The sequence below is a fragment of the Neomonachus schauinslandi genome, chromosome 14 (genome assembly GCF_002201575.2).
Source record: "Neomonachus schauinslandi chromosome 14, ASM220157v2, whole genome shotgun sequence".
Classification (NCBI taxonomy): Eukaryota; Metazoa; Chordata; class Mammalia; order Carnivora; family Phocidae; genus Neomonachus; species Neomonachus schauinslandi.
The window spans coordinates 67,162,610-67,185,856 of record NC_058416.1 but is presented as its reverse complement, the minus strand read 5'-3'; the positions used below and the strand labels follow the sequence as shown (position 1 = coordinate 67,185,856).

General features: G+C 39.8%; 1 protein-coding gene and 1 pseudogene across 4 annotated transcripts in view; one reads left to right on the top strand and one right to left on the bottom strand.

Moving 5' to 3' along the window:
* Positions 1 to 645: 645 nt before the first annotated feature.
* SPECC1L (sperm antigen with calponin homology and coiled-coil domains 1 like) overlaps positions 646 to 23,247 on the top strand; it is a 108,834-nt gene continuing 86,232 nt past the window's right edge. For all 4 annotated transcript variants that reach the window (XM_021687860.2, XM_021687858.2, XM_044921315.1 and 1 more), the window contains exons 1-3: positions 646 to 673; positions 8,091 to 8,280; positions 21,061 to 21,214. In XM_021687860.2, coding sequence (XP_021543535.1) covers positions 8,128 to 8,280; positions 21,061 to 21,214 — 307 coding nt within the window. In that variant the 5' untranslated portion in view covers positions 646 to 673; positions 8,091 to 8,127. The remainder of the gene's footprint in view (positions 674 to 8,090; positions 8,281 to 21,060; positions 21,215 to 23,247) is intronic.
* On the bottom strand, positions 12,333 to 12,865 carry LOC110578331 (annotated as a pseudogene).

The following is a 23,247-nucleotide window of genomic DNA, read 5'->3' as shown; positions in this document are numbered from 1 at the left end:
TTTTGACATTTCTGTATTCTAACCAGACCCAAGTTCTTAGAGTCCTTCAAGTGAGCCCATGCTTTCTCACAACTCTGTGAGGTGTACCTCTCACCCCGTTCCCTAGAGGCAGAACCAAGGACTAGCTCTTTCTACTGCCATTGTGCCTTGTATATCTGTTTACCTTATTTTGTCAGCAAAATTTATGAAGGATGGGGTCCTCTTCACTGTTTTTTTATTGTATCTTGTTTCTTCCACTAAACTGTGAGCTCCTTGAAAGTAGGTATTATTTTTGTCTTAATTATCTTTATGTGTCCATGTATTTATTCATGCCTTGTGTGACTAGTGTCCTAGAGAAGTGGCATTTCCCAGGGCACAAAGTAAGTATTCAGTGAATGTTGAGTAAATAATGACTTGCTTCAGAACTTTTTAGTAGTCTCCTCCAACAGTAGATGTTTGTAATTAGAAGATTTGTCAGTGATGTTGCATGCAGGATTTCCTATTAATGGCCTCCAAAATATTTACCATTTTTAAGAGTCTGTGGTTTGATTTTTTTTTTTCAAGTAATCTCTACACCCAACATGGGGCTTGAACTCACCACCCTGAGACCAAGAGTCGAATGCTCTACAACTGAGCCAGCCAGGCGCCCCGTGCTTTGACTTTTAAGTAGTGTTTTATCTACCATATCTGGCAGGTAAGAGATGGCCCTTTATTTGTTTTCCTCAGTAGGTTTTAATTATGTGATCTCCTTGTAGATGTAAAGGAAACTCAAGCTACTTATGTGGCTGTGGATGTGTAATTAGCTTTAGGGAGGGCTCCTGGAGCTGTAAATCCTGTCCTGGGGAGCCCAAGTACAGGGACATCCTTGTGAGAGTTCTGGCCACCCAGACTGCAGCCTTCTTAATGCAGGGTTATTTCTGTAAAATGAGGGCAGCTGGGTCTCTGCCCATGCCTAACAAATAACTATTTTAAATTAAAAAGCAGGTATCTATAAATTAATATGCTTATAGCTAAGAATTTTATTTTTACAGCTGTAACTTAGTACATACTGATTTAGAACTGGCGATAAATTTTGTGCTCTAAAAACGATAGGTTTTATATTAAATAACATGACAGTACCTTCAAAATGAAAAAAATTTGGTCAAGAATATCAGCACTGATCCAAAGGACAAGTAGATAAATCTAGAAGGGCAGATTGAGCAGTATAGTTTTAGTGTTGTTACATTTTGGTCGTATCTTGTGAAATATTTATTGAGCTGAAAACTGCACATTCCTGATGAATTATTGTGTGTGGTTGCACTGGGGACTGTATGGAGCAGTGGGCAGGGTATGGGGTTTGGATTCAGACTACTGAGTGGTGACCCAGGGAGAGTGAGTTCTGTCTGAGCCTCTGTCAGTGCCTGTGTGGGCTCCGTGAGGATTCAGTGAACTGTACCAGGTACAGCACGGCTGGGACATGATGCCGGCCACATGGGAGGGGCTCAAGGCCTTTAGTGCCTTTCCCTATTTTGGGAGCACTGCATCCATTTTGATGTTTTTAAGAAATATTATTTGAGAAATACATCAAACATACTTCATGGATTTATTTATTTATTTTTAAAGATTTTATTTATTTATTTGACAGAGAGAGACAGCGAGAGAGGGAACACAAGCAGGGGGAGTGGGAGAGGGAGAAGCAGGCTTCCCGTGGAGCAGGGAGCGCATTGGCGGGGCTCGATCCCAGGACTCTGGGATCATGACCTGAGCCGAAGGCAGACGCTTAACGACTGAGCCACCCAGGCACCCCACTTCATGGATTTATTGTAGTTGGAGATTATTCTTAGTATTTATAGAGGCAGGATCCATACTACTATTGTGAGGAGAGCTACTTTTTATTCCTCCCAAACCTTGACTTCTCTGGACTAGAAATAGTGCCGGGTACTGATGACAGCCCTGAGCAGGATTGGGGAAGGGATAGTAGTAACTTACACCACACCCCTTTTTTCAACTTTTTTTTTTTTTTTAAGATTTTTTTTTAATTTATTTGAGACAGAGAGAATGAGAGAGAGAGAGCACATGAGAGGGGGGAGGGTCAGAGGGAGAAGCAGACTCCCTGCTGAGCAGGGAGCCCGATGCGGGACTCGATCCCGGGACTCCAGGATCACGACCTGAGCCGAAGGCAGTCGCTTAACCAACTGAGCCACCCAGGCGCCCCTTTTTTTTCAACTTTTTAAAAAAAATTTTATTTATGTATTTGTTAATAAGAAAGAGTGTGAGAGAGCACAAGCAGGGGTAGTGGCAGGCAGAGGAAGAGGGAGAAGCAGGCTCCCACTGAGCAAGGAGCCCAACGCAGGACTCGATTTCAGGACCCCAGGATCATGACCTGAGCTGAAGGCAGATGTCCAACTGACTGAGCCACCCAGGCGTCCCTTTTTTTTTAAAATTTTAAAAAAATTTTACTCCTTTTTTCAACTTTTAGACACTTGAAGTGCTATGAACTGTGCTGGTCCTTTCCCTCTACTCTGTAATCTCTCCCATGCTCAGGGGACTCGAGAGGCAGGGTTAGCGATTCCTTCTTCTTAACCAGGTAGGGGACAAGATCCGCTGGTGAATTAGAATCCATTTTTGAGGATCTTTGCCCTTAGATAGGGGTCATTTTAGAAAATCATGGAAGCTTTTCTCATCTCAATGGTTGGTGGTTGCTATTGAAATTTAGTAAGTAGGGGCCATGGGATTCTAGACTCAATGAAGTATCAGTTCTGCAAAATCAAAACTTTTCCTGTCATCTGCCACAACTTTGGAATATCTTGTTGAATAATTTACATAGATAGAAAAAAACCATTTATGGGACGCCTGGATGGCTCAGTCCGTTAAGCGGCTGCCTTCAGCTCAGGTCATGATCCCAGGGTTCTGGGATTGAACCCCACATCGGGCTCCATGCTTGGTGGGGATCCTGCTTCTCCCTCTCCCTCTGCCTGCCTGCCGCTCCCCCTGCTTGTGCTCACTCTCTTGCTATCTCTCTGTGTCAAATAAATAAATAAAATCTTAAAAAAAAAAAAAAGAAAAAAAACTTTATGACTGAGCCTAGAATCTAATTCCATTTTACACAAAGAGGGCATTTCTTAAGTGTAATTTTGGTATAGATGGAATTTTCCAGGAATGCAGTTACTGTAGACATTGAGGAGAAATTGTTTTGTTTTCAGCTTTACCAAATGTATTAGTCAGGGTTCTCCAGAGGAACAGACCAGTAGGATCTAGACACACACACACACACACACACACACAGGTTTATTATAAGGAGTTGGCTCACATGATCATGGAAGCTGAGAAGGACCAGGATCTGCAATCGGCAAGCTTGAGACCCAGGAGAGCCAACAGTGTAAGTTCCAGTCCAAGTCTGAAGGCCTGAGAATCACTTGTAAATTCAAGTCTGAAAGTTGGTGGGACTGAGACGGAAGAAGAGCCAATTTTTCAAGTGGAGTCCAAAGATGGGAAAAGACCAACATCGCAACTCAAAGAGTCAGGAGTCTCTGTAAATTCAAATGTTAATCTCATTCAGAAACATCCTCACGAAAAAAACCTAAAAACACAACAAAACCAGATCTTATTCAAAAAAAAAAAAGAAAAGAAAAAGAAACATCGTCACACCCAGAATAATTTAACCAAATGTCTGTGCACTCCATGGCTCAGTCAAGTTGGCATATAAAATTAACCATCACACTAAGAGTGATTCATCCTTTTAGAAAATCACATTGTTGATAGCATGCATGATAGATGGCATGGTATCTGAGTTTCAGTACTACAAACTGCCCAAGTCAAGACTCTTTGTAGTCAAATTCACAGTGATTTAACTTAGAGGTGTGGATTTCTTACTGTTTTATTCCTCATATAGTCTTGCTTGAAAATTCACATATTGAAATTCACATTTATTACAAATTATTTTTATTTTTTATGTTTTAGTTGCCATATTATGTAGATATTTTTAGAAAGTACCTGTGTGTATATAATAAATAAGTTAGCTTTGGATTCCACTTCAGTAGTAAAGGTATATTTACATATTTGTTGGAGAAAGGGAGCTTTGGGTCCAATGTGGGTAAGAATTAGTGGTCTAAGATCTAAGATCTCAAGCTGCCAGTGTCTTGGACCAGTGTGTATCTCAGCATTTTTAAAGCTTTTGGCTATGCTGCTTGTCTTCTCTTTGATCTTTGCAAAACTGTAGTCCTTCTCTTTATCTTATCGGGTATTTTTTTTTTTTTTAAAGATTTTATTTATTTATTTGACAGAGAGAGACACAGCGAGGGAGGGAACACAAGCAGGGGGAGCGGGAGAGGGAGAAGCAGGCTTCCCGCCGAGCAGGGAGCCCGATGTGGGGCTCAATCCCAGGACCCCGGGATCATGACCTGAGCCGAAGGCAGACGCTTAATGACTGAGCCACCCAGGCGCCCCGACTTATCGGGTATTTTATAATGTTCGGATCTACTTTCTAGAAGTCCTTGTTTGATGTTCATTAGGTTTTTTTTTTTAAAGATTTTATTTTATTTTATTTTATTTATTTATTTATTTTCAAAGATTCTATTTATTTATTTGACAGAGAGAGACACAGCAAGAGAGGGAACACAAGCAGGCGGAGTGGGAGAGGGAGAAGCAGGCTTCCTGCTGAGCAGGGAACCCGATGCGGGGCTCAATCCCAGGACCCTGGGATCATGACCTGAGCCGAAGGCAGACGCCTAACAACTGACCCTCCCAGACTCCCCTTTAAGATTTTATTTTTAAGTAATCTGTACACCCAACTTGGGGCTTGAACTCACATCAAGAGTTGCATGCTCTTCCAACTGAGCCAGCTAGGCTCCCCAGGTGTTTTTTGTTTTGTTTTTATAACCAGTTTATTGAGATATAATTCATGTGCCGCACAATTCACCCATTTTAAAGTGTAAAGTTCACTGGTTTTCAGTATATTCACAGCCATTATCACAGTCTAATTCTAAATGTTTCATCCCAAAAAAGAAACCCTGTGTCCGTTAGCTGTCAGTATCCATTCCTGCTACCCTAACCTCTGACAACCTCTAATTTACTTTTGTCTCTATGAATTTGCCTATTCTGGACAATTTGTATAAATGGAATCATATGTACACGATTCTTTGTGTCTGGTGTCTTTTATCTGGTATAATGTTTTCAGGGTTGTACTACGTATTGGTAGTTCATTTCTTTTTTATGCCCAAATAATATTCCACCGGATGGATATACCACATTTTGTTTCTTCATTCATCAGTTGATAGACATTTGGACTTGAAAGAAAAAGATTTTGTATGCAGAAGGCATATAAACAGAACTATGTGATAGTAATATGTATCCAGTAAATAACAAATACATGTTGATAAGTAAAAATTTAAATGCTAACAAAGAATTCTGTTATGGTTTAATTTGGGAGAATTTTTTGAGGTTGTTTGGGTTGTTTCCAGTTTGTGGCTATTATGAATTATGTGTCTGTGGATATTTGTATATAAATTTGTGGACAAATGTTTTCATTTCTCTTGGGTATTAATCCAGGAGTAGACTTGCTGGATCATATGGTAACTCTGTGTTTAAGCATTTGAGGAACTGCTAGACTGTTTTCCAAAGCGACTGCACAATTTTACATTCCTTCCAGCTGCATGTGAGGGTTTTAATTACTGCATATCCTTTACAACATTTGTTACCATCTATTTTTTTTTTTTTTTAGATTTTTTTAAAAAAGTAATCTCTACACCCAATGTGGGGCTTGAATTTACAATCCCAAGATCAAGAGTTGAATGCTTCACTGACTGAACCAGCCAGGCACCCCTCTGTCTTTTTGATTATAGCCATCCTAGTGGATGGAAAGTGGTAATTCATTAGGTTTTAAGTGGTAGCAGCAGAAAGGGACAGTCTGTTGCATTGTCCAGTATGGTAGCTACCATGTACCTTTAAGTTTAAGTTGGTTAAAATTAAATAAAATTAAAAATGCAGTTCTTTAGTCACACCAGCCACATTTTAAGTGCTCAGTAGCCACAAGTGCTAATGGTTACTGTATTGGACAACACAGATATACATAAAACATTTTTATTATTGCAGTCAGTTCTATTAGGAAAATTTAATTTGGCAGGAGCTGGATGAGTAGGCAGAGAATGGTAGAGGGTCTGAGTGGTGTAGAAAGGAGTGTGGGTGTGGAATTTGGAGAAGAGAAGAAAGAAACTTCAGGGAACCATCTATAAGATATGAGACTTAGAAAAGAGCAGGTAAATAAAAAGGGGAAGTGAAAAGTTGAAGGAAAGGTTCTTAGGAGCTTGATTTTTCCACAGTACTTTGAGTTAGCGATGGATCCAGTGTCATTCCTTCATTCTGTAGTTGAGGAAAGCATAGACTTGCTGCCGAGGTTTCGCTGTGTTTTGGTTGCTGTTAATAAGAGTGTTCTTTTTGCTCAAGGGCCTTACCATGTTGAGGGGAGGAGCAGAGCCCCCTTTGCCCTGTCTCAGTGTTCCTGCCACCAAACCTGTTGGTACAGTTTGTATTATGTCAAGGCAAGATAAATCTGGAGTGTTCAACCTCAGTGTAGGTAAAGTACTCCTTAAGGCTATTGGGACGAGCGTTTTCTTTTCCAAAAGGTTATTCTATAAGTTTACTTTTATTAGTGTGTAGAAATCTTCACAGAATAGAACAGCCTCTTTTTGTGGTCATAGTAGTTTCTCAGAGTCATCATACACAAAACTGTTTCTATTCAAATAGACTTTCATTTTTGTGAAAGCCAACCTGGTCCATGACATCTTTCCAAACCTGATATTACTTACTGTAGGGATTGCTTTTCTAGTTTAGTTAATAAAGATATATCTAAGCGTTTATTTGGGTGCAGTTTTGTGTGCTGCCAGTGTTATTTCAAGTCATCTAAGCTGTGAAATCAAGCATGAGCTGTTTAGGTGGTAGACTTGTCACATTCCTTACAGGTATGTAGATGGTCCTGTTTTCTGAACCAAAAAGTTGAGGTTTATGTCCTTTTTTTTTTTTTTTAAATTTTATTTATTTGAGAGAGAGCACATGAGAGAGAGCATGAGCAGGGTGAGGGGCAGAGGGAGAGGGAGAAGCAGACTCCCCACTGAGCAGGGAGCCTGATGCGAGGCTCGATCCTAGGACTCTGGGATAATGACCCGAGCCGAAGGCAGGCACCCAACTGACTGGGCTACCCAGGCGCCCCTGAGGTTTATGTTCTGATAAGGAATTTTGATACTGCCTTTTGATAAAAAGAGATATGCTGGGAAATATATTTAGAGCCTAAATGTTGGAGTTTCTGGGATGTTCTCTTGGCTTATGGGAGGTTATCACAGCAGATACTTGAAATTAGGACTGTGCCAGATAATTTAGAAAATATGCTCACCCTTAACTTAAATACCTACAAAATGGCTAATTCTCAAATGCCAGGATGATTATTGCTTCATTAATTGCTAAGGATAATGTATGCTGTGTTGTATTTAGCCAGTTCCATTAGAGATCTATGATATCCCTTTTTTTTTTTTTTCTTAGAGAGTTCGTGCATGTGGTCCTGCAGGTGGCGGGGGGGGGGGTGGCAGGGAGAGGGAGAGAGAAATCTTAAGCAGGCTCCAGGCTCAGCATGGAGCTGGATGTGGGCTCAGTCTCAGGACCCTGAGATCATGACCTGAGCCAAAATCAGGAGTCAGACCCTAAACTGTCTAAGCCACCCAGGCGGCCCCTAAGGTATTCCTTTTAATGACTGAACTAGAAATAGTTTCAAGTTAGTAATATTCAAGGAGGAAGCCTTAAACGTGGGGTGCATTCTGATTAGCAAGTCTAAGAGCTTTTCATCTTTTTATTTTCTGTATCAATATCTAGTTTTCAAACATTTTTTTAAAGATTTTATTTATTTATTTGACAGAGAGAGAGACAGCGAGAGAGGGAACACAAGCAGGGGGAGTGGGAGAGGGAGAAACAGGCTTCCTGCTTCCCAGTCATGACCTGAGCTGAAGGCAGACACTTAGGGACTAAGCCACCCAGGCGCCCAGCTTTCAAACATTTTTATTTATTGCATGGTAAAAATTTTCAGAAACAAATTTCTAAAGAGCTTTCTTCCAGTTGTGTTCTTAGTATAATGCCATTTCTTTCCACAGATTTGCTTGTAAATGCATCACGAAGAGGCAACCCAGAATGAAGAAAGCAAGCAGGAGTGTTGGCTCAGTGCCTAAAGTGTCTGGGATAAGCAAAACGCAAACAGTAGAAAAAACAAAACCTGAAAACAGCTCTTCAGCATCTACAGGAGGCAAACTTGTAAAACCTGGAACAGCAGCATCGTTGTCAAAGGTATTAATGTGGCAATGTTTGAATATGTGATGGATTTTAGAAGGAGCGAATCTTAGTATGATGTTTGATTTATTAAATAAACATTGTTTAGGATTCACCCTCTGCTGGTGCTGAGAACACATAGCCTTTGAAGAGTTCACAGTGTGGTAGACTTGGTTTGTTTGGTTTGGCTTTACAAATGAAACCAAATAGTAGACTTGTTTATGAAACATATCATTGAGCACTTGCCTTGTGCAAGGCTCTTGTGCCAGTGTGAGCTGGAGTTAGAGTCTTTTCTTTAGGGAGCTTGTGGTGTAACGGGTGGAGGTTGTCACATACATGCATAGCTAAAATACATGCAAAAAAGTCAGATTCCCTGGGGGAGTAGGACAGCATAGGCATTTCAGGAAAACATTGTTGCTAGCCTGTGAAGGTTTTGCGAAAGAGCATGTGTGGTAGGTCTTAAAGGATGACCAGCAATAACATTCCTGAAACGCCTAGGGAGGGTATTTTTAATCCCACCCCACCCCCTTGCACACCATAAACTGTTCTTCTTTTTCTGACAACTGATCCCATATTAATCCTGTTAAAATTGGGCGATATTAATTTAGTTGGAGCTTAACTAGTTTTCTTTACGCTCTTTTCGAGGCTGGTTCGGTTCTTGTTAGTACAGGATGGTGACTGCGGGCTTCAGAAGCAGACAGACCCTGGCTTTGTTTGCATGTGCTTCACAGCACCATGATCAGGATGAAATGAGGAATGTATGGAAGTGGGTAGCACAGAGTCTGGCACATGGCAAGGGCTTCATAAATGACAGCATTTTTTTTTTTTTAAGATTTACTTATTTGAGAGAGAGAGAGAGAGCACACAAGCAGTAGGGGGGCAGAGGGAGAGGGAGAAGCAGGGAGCCCAAGGGATTATGACTTAAGCTGAAGGCAGACGCTTAACGACTGAGCCACTCAGGCGCCCCAGGTAGTAGCATTTTTATTGATTATCTCTAGACACTTTTACTGGCTCGGGACTGATTCCTGAAAAGAATAGTCTTTTTTTTTTTTTTTTAAAGATTTTATTTATTTATTTGAGACAGAGAGAATGAGAGACAGAGAGCATGAGAGGGAGGAGGGTCAGAGGGAGAAGCAGACTTCCCGCCGAGCAGGGAGCCCGATACGGGACTCGATCCCAGGACTCCAGGATCACGACCTGAGCCGAAGGCAGTCGCTTAACCAACTGAGCCACCCAGGAGCCCTAAGAATAGTCTTTTTCTGTGGGGTGCTCTCAGTGTCTGTGTTGTTTTGGACCACCCAAGGGACAAGATGACTACGGGCCATTTTTCTGCCGGTCAGATCTTAGGTATATTGCACAGAGATCCATACAGTCTTCTAGTCTTTCTTAGTGCAGAATCCACTTATTCTTTGCTTGTTTGTCTTGGAAATTTTGTGTTTTGAGTAGAAACTGACTCTGTGGGGAAAGGAGAGGGTTAGTGCTAGTCTCATAGGAGAGGGTTAGTGCTAGTCTCATAGGAGAAACTAAGCACTGTTTGAAACATGATCCATTCAAAAGCCTTTTGTCCAGGCAGGGCTTTGATAGATTGTGGCTTAATTATTTTAAGAAGCACCTCATGGAACAGCTAATGAGGGACTTCCTTATGTGTTGAAAGATCTAGCTGGAAATGCTGGTTTTTCTATTCCAGGGTTATCAAAACTAAACCCAGACTTACTCCACGGGCTTGGAGGTGCCCCCAGATTTTCTCCTTGCTGCAGTTTTGATGAGCTGCTGGGTGTCATCCTATGGCCCAGAGAATGGTACCAGGAATAGATCTTTGCCCTACTTCCGTTAGTCCGAATCAACACCCTGAATTACTTCCTTGATGGCAGTGCTGCCACTCTTGTGTAAGATAGCTGTCATTTTCTGACCTAACTGGTTACTCACTTGCTGGGGGTGTCTTCAGAGTGCCTGTGTGACTGGGTGACCTGTTATTTACGTGACTGGAAGAACAGGTTGCAACACTGGCAGTGGATGTGTTCTACTGCTTTTCTTCTGTTGCCTCCTCATCTGTGGCAGGCAGGGTCTTTGAAGGTTTCCTGTGAAGTATGCCCTGAACAGGCATGTCACATCTTCTGAGGCCTGTATCTGGAGCTGATGGTAGTTTGGTTTTGAACAGTGAGTACTTTTTCATTGTAAAGCAAAACAACTGTGTATCTGCTGTGTGCCAGCACACGCCATTGCCCATAGCTTTGGCTGTCCTTGGTTGCCTCACATAAGTAGGGGGTGGTGTGTATGTGTGTAGTGAGGAGGGTCTTAGAAGAGGCGAAACTACTTGGGAACACTTTAGCCTGAAGCAATAGCTTTTACTTAAGAAAGGAGAAGGAAAAAGTCACTGAATAGAAGTTGAAGTGAAAAGACAAAGAAGGAAAGAAGAAAATAGTGGGGCGCCTGGGTGGCTCAGTCTGCCTTCGGCTCGAAGGCGTCTGCCTTTGGCTCGGGTCGTGATCCCAGGGTTCTGGGATCGAGCCCCGAATCAGGCTCCCTGCTCAGTGGGAAGCCTGCTTCTCCCTCTCCCACTGCTTGTGTTCCCTCTCTTGTTGTGTCTCTCTCTGTCAAATAAATAAATAAAATCTTAAAAAAAAAAAAAGAAGAAAATAGTGAAAATGAACAGAAAAATTGAAAAGATCAAAAGGACTTGGAGACTCCACAAACTTATTTTCCTAAGTTTTCATATTTCACTGTGCTTTCTCTAGCATTTGGACACTTCCCACAACTTGAATTCCTGTAACTGTGATGGAGCATTGATGACTAACCAGATGAATGAGGCCTTTGGCTTTTAGTCATATAGACACCACGTACACGTACTCACCCATTCATGGGGACACCCACATGTGTGTCTCTGTCACTGCGCAGTATTCAGCACTTCCCTTGTAGTGGCGGGCATGGGGATATACATTTCTTTACCTCTTTCATTTCAAATATTGTTTGAGGCTAGATCTAGTTGAGGTGTAGGAGAAAGCACCTTTTTGACGAGAGCACCTCATTGCTGATTGGAGTTTTTGTAAATATAAAATACAGCATTACTGCTGTTCAGTGAGTTTTGAGGAAATTGTTCCCATTCTTGTGAGTAGCTGTGACATCTGATTCGGGGCCTTCGTTTGGCTAATTCTTTGTCACAGTGAGCAGAGAGGATTATTTGCCACATAGGGATGGTCTCCTATATGCATGCACTTTGCAGGTTTCACACACTGCTCAGGTGTTCCTGGTTAATCCTGTAGAAGCAATACACTTTTTCATTCAAAAGAATATTCAAAAAGAATACTTTTTTCTAAAAGTTAATAGATGAGAATTGGTAAATAGCAGTTAGAATCTATTTAAATAATTGATGACTCTTAAGATTATTTGTGGTCATGCCTTTTCAGTATGAAAATTAGTTAACCGTATGATTGAATAATCCATCTCTGAAACTTGAAAGGCAAGTTTTAAAACTAACCTTAAATTTTGAGTTGATGATGCAGACCATGAAACTTGGACTTTTACCTTGAGAAGCATGGATACGTTGGTTGTATTATTTCATCATTTGTATCTAGAAGGTTTTTTTTTTAAACATTCTTTTTAAAAATTTTTAAATTTTAATTTTATTATTATTTTTGGTCTTACATTCTTTTATTTTATATGCAGATCTGTTTTATGTACAATAATTAGTTCTATCAAATAATCATACCATGGCCTTCTATTGGTAATCTTCTCCAAGATAGATTCGGGTGAAATTAGATCTTTGCGCACTTCCTGGACTGCCGCTTGAGACTTGAGACTTCGTGACTGATTTCAGTTTTGAAGCCATACACACAATTCAAAATATACACAAACTGGGTTAAGGCAATAAGAGTGGGCTGAAAGAAAGCACAGGACTTGGAATGAGTAAACTGTGTATTTTGCTTGCATGTGAGCCACCACGTGACCAGCAAGTGCTGTGTGTGTCTCAGAGCTCCTTTACTGTAGTGTGGGGGGCTTCTGAACATCTATAGTGATTGCACAGCGAGTGCTCAGACAGCAGGTATGACCTGGCTGCAAGCTTTGCTGAGGGCTCATTTCTTCTCCACCTCTCCTTTTTTGGTTTCTTATTTCAGTTTGTAGTCCGCCAGCACAGCCTTGATTGCATCTGCCGCCAGCATGGAGCAGTGCAGTTTCACGGGGGGGGGGGGGGGTGGGGGGGGTGGTGGGGGTGGTATATAGAGCTCCTTGGCGATGTCCGTGTTCTTGATGGTCAAGGCTTCCTCTACCATCTTCCCTTGTACTCATTCAGTGGCTAACGAGCTGGAGGCAGTAGCAGACCCACAGCCAACTGTTTTAAACCTGGAGTCCACAATCTTCCCCTTTTCATCCACTTGAATCTGCAATTTCATTACATCACCACATGCTGGAGCCCCCACCAATCCAGTTGCAGCATTTTTTGATGTCTTGTCAAGGGACCCCACATTTCTAGGATTTTCATGATGATCAACAATCTTCTTGTGATAGAGCCCTGCTGGAGCCAACAGTTCCCAGGCAGACAGACGCAGGCTCCGCAGCAGCAGGGCCAACACCGCCGCCTCAGATGGCCTGCTTCAGCCGCCACCATCTTCCAGGCTTGCGCCTGCGCAGCAATTTTATTATTTTTTTTATTAAGTAATCTCTACACCCAACGTGGGGCTTGAACTCACAACCCTGAGATCATGAGTTGGATGCTCTACCGACTGGCCCAACCAGGCGCTCCTGTATCTAGGTTTTTGCCAAATAATTTGCATTTTGAATCTGTTATTAATAAGGAGGCTAAAAATGTCTTCCCTTCATCAATTTCAGAAATTTTTTGAACTGTTGTTGACGGGGAATGTTTATGTATGGAAGTGCACATGTATTTGCAGAATTGTATAACAAAAATTGAAATATGGAAAGATATCAGCCTGCAAGTAGCTTCTTCGTGTAAAAGGAAGTTGGAAAATAGTTTTATTTTGTTTGTTTTAAACCTTTTTCAAGTTTATTTTTAGTAATTTCTACACCCAACATGGGGCTCAAACTCATGACCCCAGCTGAGATCAAGAGTTGCATGCTCTTCTGACTGAGCCAGCCAGGCACCCGTTTTTAGTTTTTTTGATGAAGTGTACATTCAGAACAGTTTACACGGTATCTGTGTTCAGCTTAGTGAATCACCACAAAGTGCACATACTCTGCAGCCACCACCCAGATCAAGGAGTGGCTGAAGTGGTCAAGGAGTGGTCTGAAGTGGCTTTAATTCGCATTTGCATTATTATCAATGGAATTAAAAGCACTTTTTCATATCTTACTTTTATATGTTTAGTGGACAGTTAGATATCCTCTTTGTGAAATGCCTGTTCAAATCAATTGCCCATTTTGCTACTGTGTTATCTTTTTCAACTTTTTTTGTGTGTGTGATAAAATACACATAACATTTATCATCTTAACCATTTTTAAGTGTACAGTTCAGTAGCAATAAGTACATTCACATTGAGCAACCATTAGCACCATCCATCTCCAAAACTTTCATCTTGCAAAACTGAAACTCTGTCCCCATTAAACAACAACTCCCCATTCCCCCTCCCTAGCCCCTGGCAACTATTGTCGTACTTTCTGTCTCTGTGAATCTGACTACATAAGTACCTCATATGAGTGGAATCACACAGTGTTTGTCTTTTTGCCACTGGCTTATTGCACTTAGCGTAATGTCCTCAGCATTCATCTACACTGTAGCATGTGTCAGAATTGCCTTTTTTTTTTTTTTTTTAAAGATTTTGTTTTTTTCAAGTAATCTCTACACCCAGTATGGGGCTCGAACTCACAACCCTGAGACCAAGAGTCACATGCTCCACCGACTGAGCCAGCCAGGCACCCCAGAATTTCCTTTTTAAATGTTGAGTAAATATTCCACTGTATGTAAATATGACATTTTGCTTATCCATTCTTCCATCAGTGGACACTCGGGTTATTTCCACGTGGACTTTTGGCTATTGTAAATAATAGCTGTGAACATATATGTATAAATATCTCATAGAAGCCCTGCTTTCAGTTTTTTGGGTATATACTCAGAAATGGAATTTCTGGGTCATATGGTAATTCTATTTTTAATTTTTGAGGAGCCTCCATAACTGTTTTCCACAGCAGCTTCACCATTTCCATTCCCACCAAGGAATTCTCTTCCCAACGAGTGTTTTAATTTTTCCATGTCCTCACCAGCACTTTTTTTTTTATAGTAGCCATGAAATGGGTATGAGGTGGTGTAGTGTGTTTTTTTGTACTGATTTATATTTTGAATATATTTATTAATATTAATATAATATACAATATATTATATACAGATGTAATATATTTATTAATATTAATATATTTATATATATTCTGAATATATATATTCACATCTATTCTAGATGTGAGCCTTTTGTCATTTATTTGTGTTGCACATAATGTTCTCCCACTCTTTGCCTTCTCTTTCTCTTTTAATGGTATCTTTTGATAAATGGAAGTTCTTAATTTTAATATAGTCCAGTTTGTTAATCTTTAGGTTAGGGGTGTGTGTGTGTTTATAAAATCTTTCCCTATCCCAAGGTCAAGAAGACAGTTTCCAGTACTTTTTTCAAGAGTGTTATTATTTTACATTTTATATTTAGATCCTCAATCTATATAGAATTTTTTTTTTTAAAGATTTTTACTTATTTACTTGAGAGAGAGTGAGAGCGAGAGCAAGAGAGCGCACAGAGGGAGAGGGAGAAGCAGACCCCGAGATCATGATCTGAGTGGAAGGCAGATGCTTAACCGACTGAGCCACCGAGGCACCCCTGTTCTCTTTTATAACCATAGTACAATTACCAGATCTGGAAGTGAACATTGATAAAATGCTAGTTTCTCATCTCTAGACTTTAATTAAATTTCACCAATTGTGCTAATGTCCATTTTAGCAAAAAAGAAGAACATTTTTTTTTCTGGTCCAGCTTTCCATCCAGGATAGTGAATTACATTTAGTTGTCACGCTCTTCTTTTCTTCTTAAATTTGGGACAGTTCCTCAGTCTTTATCTTTTGTGACCTGGCTGTTACTAAAGAATGTAGGCCAGTTTATTTGGTAGACTGTCCTCCAGATTTAGGTTTCTCAGTGTTTCTTTGTGATTAGGTTGGGGTTATGGGTTTGGGGCAGAAGTTCCACAGAAGCCACATGTCCTTGGTGCAGCGTTGGTCAATCTGTTCCATTCCTGGTGATACTAACTTAATTTGGTTAAGGTGATGTCTGGTTTTTCCGCTATCAGGTTACCATGTTCCTTTTGTAATTCATAAGTATCTTGTCAAAAATACTTTGAGACTTTGTAAATATTCTCTTTCGCATCAGACGTTCATACCCTAGTTTTAGCAATTCTTTATGATCCTTTCCAGAATCAGTTACTAGTATGATTTTTGCCAAGTAGTAGTTTTTGAATTCCATCATTCTTTCTACATTTAGTAGTTGGCATTCTACTTACAAGAAGTTGTTTTCAAAAAAAAACAAAGAAGGAGTTTTCACTTTTGCTCCATCTATATATTCATTTATGTCAGTGTGGAAGAATGGATTCTTACTCAGTGGCTGTCAGTGGTTAGCATCTTTTTTTTTTTTTTTTTTTTGTTTGCATTTTTTTTTTTTTTTTTTTTTGGTTAGCATCATTTTATTGTCCCCTATTTGGTCAGTGAGAGCCCCTTCGAGCTGACTCTGGTGTTCTTTCAATGTGTTCCTATTTTTTGAGCAACCCCTTAATTTCTGACATGAGAAGTTTTCTATTTCTCCATACCTAGCCCAGAGTCAGCCTCTTCTTCAAGAAGAAGGTCTTGTTCCTTTTAGTGGAGGATGGCACTTAAAGCCTTTGGACATTGGGAAGGTGTGTTCTGGTGAGCACTGGGTGTTAAGTAACACTGATGAATCACAGACCTGTACCCCTGAAACAAATAATACATTATATGTTAATTAACTGAATTTAAATAAAAAAAATAAAGCCTTTGGAAACTAGGTGTGTTCATTGCCTTTGAGTGTATTGTTGTTTTTAAGCCTGCTCAGCAGAGAGGAAACACACACACGTGTGCACTTACGTATCTTTATCAATTTCTGTGTCTGTTTCCCTCCATATATATTAAAACCTTATGAGTTCACACTGTTACTTCCAAATCCACTTGACAGTATTTAGAGTAGCCTTTTCACTCTCTGTAATTGTAATCCCAGTCTCCCGACAGTGAGAAACCTGGCTTTCATTATAATATATTTATTTTCTCAATCCTAGAATATGTAGGCAGTAGTTACAGAATTGCTCATCGTACCACTGCCAAAAACAAATCTGCCAGGTAGAGTTCAAAGTGTATACTTTTTTTGGTCTTTAGCTTGAGAGTTTGAGGATTTATAGTCAAAATACTGTTTTCAGAAGATACTTGGATTCTTCCCCTACCCTCCACCCTGTGTGGCTGTGTTATTTATTTGAAATGCAATTGGGTCCATTTGTTCCTATTGTGTTCCATTTTAGGGTTTCCCCTACCCTTGTTTAATTAATTAATTAACTGCGAGCATGTGAAACACTACTAAGGTTCAGTTCCACATGTCAGATGATGTATTCAGAGAAGTGCCCCTCCCCTACCCCATTCCTTCTGTCCCCAGCCATCCCTAGGAGGTAAACAGTCTAGTTGGGTTTTTGTTTTTCTCCTTCCTGTGTTTCTTTTTGCATAAATGATCAGATACATGTATATTTATTGTGTTATTTCCCCTTTGTTACACAGAAGTTGCCATAATTAGATCTGTTTCTGCACTTTGCTTTTTTTCACTTAATGTATTCTAGAAATCTCTTTACACCAATTTATAGCAGTCTTTCTCATTCTCTTTAATGTGTCTTTGTACAGATGTACTGTAGTTTATTGAGCTACTGTCCTGGTATGGGCATTCAAGGTGTTTCCAGTATTTTGCAGTTAAAGACAATGCTGCAGAGGCGCTTGGGTGGCTCAGTTGGTTAAGTGTCTGCCTTCAGCTCAGGTCATGATCCCAGGGTCCTGGGATCGAGCCCCGAGTTGGGCTCCCTGCTCAGCGGGGAGTCTGCTTCTCCCTCTCCTTCTACCTCTCCCCCCTGCTTGTGCTCTCTCTTTCTCTCAAATAAATAAACAAAATCTTTTTTAAAAGGCAGTACTGCATTGAGTAGCCTTAAGTGTATGTATTTTTGTATTATTGGGGGTATGTCTTCAGGTGAAATTCCTAGAGGTGGGTTGCTGGGAACAAAGTAAGTGTAGACATTGCTGGATGCCTTTCATAAGGCCACATCCAGCTGCGTTCTCACCAGCAACTTATAAGAGCGCCTGTTTCCGCACATCCTTCACAAAGGAATGTGTCATAACTTTTCATTTTTGCCAGTCTGATAGGTGAGATGTGGTATCTCAGTGTTGTTTAATTTGCATTTCTCCTGTTGTGAGTTATTCTGGTTATAATTTTTGTATTGTGTGGGGATCGACTGTAGGTGATTGTTTATTTTGCTCACTTTTCTGTGTGTCTCTTACCCATTGATTTCTAAGAGTTCTTTGTGTATTAAGGATATTAGCCATTTATTTGTGAGAAATTGCAAATATACTCTCCCAGTTTCTCATTTTTGTATCATGCACAGGATTTTTAAAATTCTTTAAGATTTTAATTTTAATGTAGTCAAATTTATCAATTCTTTGTTGCATCATTCAGGATTTTGAATCATAGTTAGAAAGCCTTGGAATTTATTTTTGATATGGTGTGAAATAGGGCTCATTCATTTTTTTTCTTTTGTGAATATGCAGTTGACCTAGTATCATTTATTGAAAAACCAATTTTTTTCTGTACTGCTTCTTTGGTCATGAATCAGGTGTCTTTATATGCAGTTTCTTTTTGGATTCTTTTCTGTTCCATTGTTTATTCATGTGCCAGTATGCTACTATCATTTAACTTATGAAGGAAGAAAAATTACCTCAAAGATAATTCTAACTTCTATTAATGGAATATAAAAGGTTATTTGAAAATATAAGGGTATGTTGAGTTTATATACTGATTAATTGATGAGGGACAAATTGACAGGAAGGAAGTAGAATTTGACTTACAGATTTTTTGCATCATAGTTGATGACCAATTTCATAAACAGGAACTAGTCTTAAAGAATATGAACAATCCTTAATGATTAATGCAGTTTCCTCCTTCCTCATTATATAACTAGGTTTTTCATAATGTGACAATCCTAAATTACCAAAGCTTAATTAGTTTAATTCATTTAAAACATTAATCCTTTCTACCTCTAGTAAGACAGATTGACCTAGCAAATGGTATTATATTGTAACTTTTGTAATTGAATGATGAGAACAGAATCTATTCTACTAACAGAACAGGAAGAGACTTTAGAGATTAGTAATTTATGAAGCATTTTAATCTGTAGAGATGAATTTGTTATGATTGCTTAAGAATTTATTATGGTTACATGGCTCCAGATAGACAACAATAGTAAATCAGTTGGCTAACTTATGCTTTCACCCTAATGGGACAAAACTTTTTGGTTCTTTTTTATTAAAAAGTAGTTTTTCTTGGGGTGCCTGGGTGGCTTAGTCAGTTGAGTGTCCGACTCTTGGTTTCGGCTTAGGTCTTTTTTTTTTTTTTTTTATCAAATGAAAATAAAGGCTTATATTTTCTGCACAATAGCCATAGTCCCCCCAACTTCTGTTGTACTATACATCTTTTTTTAAAATTTTTTTGTTGTTATGTTAATCACCATACATTACATCATTAGTTTTAGATGTAGTGTTCCATGATTCATTGTTTGTGCATCACACCCAGTGCTCCATGCAGAACGTGCCCTCTTTAATACCCATCACCAGGCTAACCCATCCTCCCACGCCCCTCCCCCCCAGAACCCTCAGTTTGTTTTTCAGAGTCCATTGTCTCTCATGGTTCGTCTCCCCCTCCGATTTCCCCCCCTTCATTCTTCTCCTCCTGCTATCTTCTTCTTTTTTTTTTTTTCTTAACATATATTGCATTATTTGTTTCAGAGGTATAGATCTGAGATTCAACAGTCTTGCACAATTCACAGTGCTTACCAGAGCACATACCCTCCCCAGTGTCTATCACCCAGTCACCCCATCCCTCCCACCCCACCCCCCACTCCAACAACCCTCAGTTTGTTTCCTGAGATTAAGAATTCCTCGTATCAGTGAGGTCATATGATACATGTCTTTCTCTGTTTGACTTATTTCGCTCAGCATAATACCCTCCAGTTCCATCCACGTCGTTGCAAATGGCAAGATCTCATTCCTTTTGATGGCTGCATAATATTCCATTGTATATATATACCACATCTTCTTTATCCATTCATCTGCCGATGGACATCTTGGCTCTTTCCACAGTTTGGCTATTGTGGATATTGCTGCTATAAACATCGGGGTGCACGTACCCCTTCAGATCCCTACTTTTGTATCTTTGGGGTAAATACCCAGTAGTGCAATTGCTGGATCATATGGTAGTTCTATTTTCACCTTTTTGAGGAACCTCCATACTGTTTTCCAGAGTGGCTGCACCAGCTTGCATTTCCACCAACAGTAGGTCTTTTTTTTTTTTTTTTTAAAGATTTTATTTATTTATTTGTTAGGGAGAGAGAGAGAGAGAGAGCACAGCAGGGGGAGTGGCAAGCAAAGCAGGCAGAGGTAGAAACAGCCTCCCCACTGAGCAAGGAGCCCAATGCAGGACTTGATCCCAGGACCTTGGGATCATGACCTGAGCTGACGGCAGACGCTTAACCGACTGAGCCACCCAGGTGTCCCTGGACTCATGGTTGTGGTATCTCAATGTGGAGTTTGCTTGAGATTCTCTCTCCATCTTCCTCTGCCCCTCCCACTTGTGCTGTCTCTCTCAAATGAATTAATTGATTTTGAAAAAGTAGTTTTTCTTTTTTTCACAGATATTTAACTCCTCTGTTCTTCCATTCCTAGAAGTAAAAACAGGTTTCTTCACTATCTTTTCTTAAGTAATAATTTTATACCCGATCTCATCCAGAGTGCTTGTTTTCTTCTTCTTTTTTTTAATTGAAGTATAGCTGATGCTTGTTTTCTTTTTTAAAAGCTTGTATCTTTTTCAGTCTTTGGAAAATATAAAAAAGTATTCCAAAGGGTCTTTCTCAAGGAGTATGATCATTTAGGCTGACTAACCCTCACTCTAACCTTAAACTGTCTGGATTTTATATATTACCTAAGCTTTAAGAAAAAAAATCTTTCAATTTTGGCTTAAATTAGACTACTAAAAATTAGGTCAGGTTCAAGAAAAATAAATTTCAAAGTAATGGTTCCATCACTGATTTACTTTAAAGCAATAAAGATTATTTCTGATTCTTAGTGGTATTTCCCTCTAGAAATTGCAGGATGGCACTTTCTGTGGCATTATAGAACTTTCCTCAGAGCCCATGTGACAGCACTCAGATGATCCCTGTTCATAAGTCATGTCCTAGGTGAAAGAGTAACTAAGAGGATGTCTTCACTTTTTCCTAACCCTCACTGACTCTGGCACATGTGGGCACACAGTAGGCTTCCATAAAGTCTTCGATTACATATGTGATTTTTGTATTTTAAAAAGAATTGTGTGATTGTTTATAAACCAGTAAAGAGGTTCTCTTTCTGTAGCGCAGTATGAAGTACTGCTTGGTAACTGTCAGAAAATCTTTGTAGAGCTCTTGATCTTGAATTCACTGTAAAAGCCAAGAGCTTTGTTTAGTCCCAAAATATTATTTACTCTTGCTTCATCTAATCAGTATGCTTTTATCTTCTGTTGCTTCTAGACCAAGAGCAGTGATGACCTCTTAGCTGGAATGGCTGGAGGGGTGACAGTGACTAATGGTGTTAAAGGAAAGAAAAGCACCTGCCCTTCCACAGCATCTTCAGCATCGGCCCCTGCCATGACCACCGTGGAGAACAAATCCAAGATCAGCACAGGTATGGGTGGCATTCAGAGTAAAACTGCTTTTTTGTTTAAATAGCGGAGTGCGGTGGTATTTAAGGGGTTCTGTTACTTACAGAAAATGTTCGATGTACAAAAGTATTTGTATTTCAACTCCATGTACTCATCACCCTTGTCAACCAATGGCCGGTCTTAATTCCTTAACATCCACCTTCCCTCCTCATTATTTTGAAGCAAATTCCAAGTGTCCTATAATTTCATGAGCAAATATGTAATTATCTTTGAAAGATAAGGATTCCCCTAAAAATATTAAACAATACCATTATCAGCCCTTAAAATAATTAATAGTAATTCCTCAAATCATAAATATAAATATAAAGAAATACTTATTCAAATTCCCAACTTTTTCTTTTCTTTTTTTTTTAAAGATTTTATTTATTTGAGAGAGAGAGAGAATGAGGGGGGGGGTCAGAGGGAGAAGCAGACTCCCCGCTGAGCAGGGAGCCCGATGCGGGACTCGATCCTGGGACTCTAGGCTCATAACCTGAGCCGAAGGCAGTTGCTTAACCAACTGAGCCACCCAGGCACCCTCAAATTTCCAACTTTTTCATAAATACTGCATATGTATGTTTACTGTCTTTGGATCAGGATTCAGTTACAGTCCATTTATAAATTGTTACTCTTCCTTAAATCTATTTTTTTCTTACAATTTAATTTTTCTAGAAATATAGGATGTTTGACCTCTATTTTCCCGTGATCTGGATTTTGACGTCACATCTCCTTGATGTCCTTGACCATATTCCTTTGTTCATTTACTGTTAATGTCATTGGATCTAGAGCCTTGATGGGACAGATTCAGGTTCCTTTTTCTCCCCCAAGACTCCTTCATACATAATAGTTGTCCATCCACCAGTAGGCACATCATTTCTGGTTGGTTGTCTTTCCAAGATGTTAGCAGCATTTGGTGATCAATGCCTGGATCCATTCATTCCTGTTCTACCATTCTCTCTTCATTAGCAGCAATTTGGCTTTAGATTTGATGGAGTCCGTAAATGAACTCAACCTGTAGTCCAAGGAGTAATGCTATCATATTTTACTTCTTACGCTTATAGAAAAAACTTAAAACTTCGGTAAACACAAGATTGTGTGTTTTTATTTATTTATTTTTATTATTTATTTATTTTTTAAAAGATTTTATTTTTAAGTAGTTTGTACGCCCAACGTGGGGCTCGAACTTACAACCCCGACATCAAGAGTCGCGTGCTCCACCGACCAAGACAGCCAGGTGCCCCAAGATCATTTGTTTGTAATACAGCTGATGAAAGCACATTGGCAAAAACTATAGCAGACCTTTTTTTTTTTAAGATTTTATTTTTATTTATTTGAGAGAGAGAGAATGAGAGAGAGCATGAGAGGGAGGAGGGTCAGAGGGAGAAGCAGACTCCCTGCTGAGCAGGGAGCCCAATGCGGGACTCAATCCCGGGACTCCAGGATCATGACCTGAGCCGAAGGCAGTCGCTTAACCAACTGAGCCACCCAGGCGCCCCTATAGCAGACCTTCTTTATCATCATTATTTAGGCCTTTAGCCCCTCATGTATGTATTAGACTTTTTCGTAGCCCAGGTTTATCTACTGTCTTCTCTCCTACTTTGATCTTCTGTGGACTCATCTTTCTATCCCAGATCACGCCCCTTGTTAGTTATAATAGTCATGTGGTATGATCATGAGGAAGGCACTGTTATACCAGGCACCATTCCATTTTATCCTCACTATAGCCATATGAGGTAGAGGCTGTTATTATCCTCATTTTAGATATGTGAGAGCTATGCTTAAAGCTTAAGTATCTTGCCTAAGGCCTTGTATTCATTTACTCAAAAAATATTTATTGGGTACCGTACCACGTTGTACCAGGCTTCAAAGCTGGTGGTGGAGCAAGGACTGCACCTTAGGTCTTTTATGCTCAAGCCTGAGGTCATCACCACACTTAACACTGCAGCCTGTGTTGTAAGAAGGAAATTAAGTACTCTCATACCATCTATATCTCTTCTTATTTCCAGCTTTTAGAATT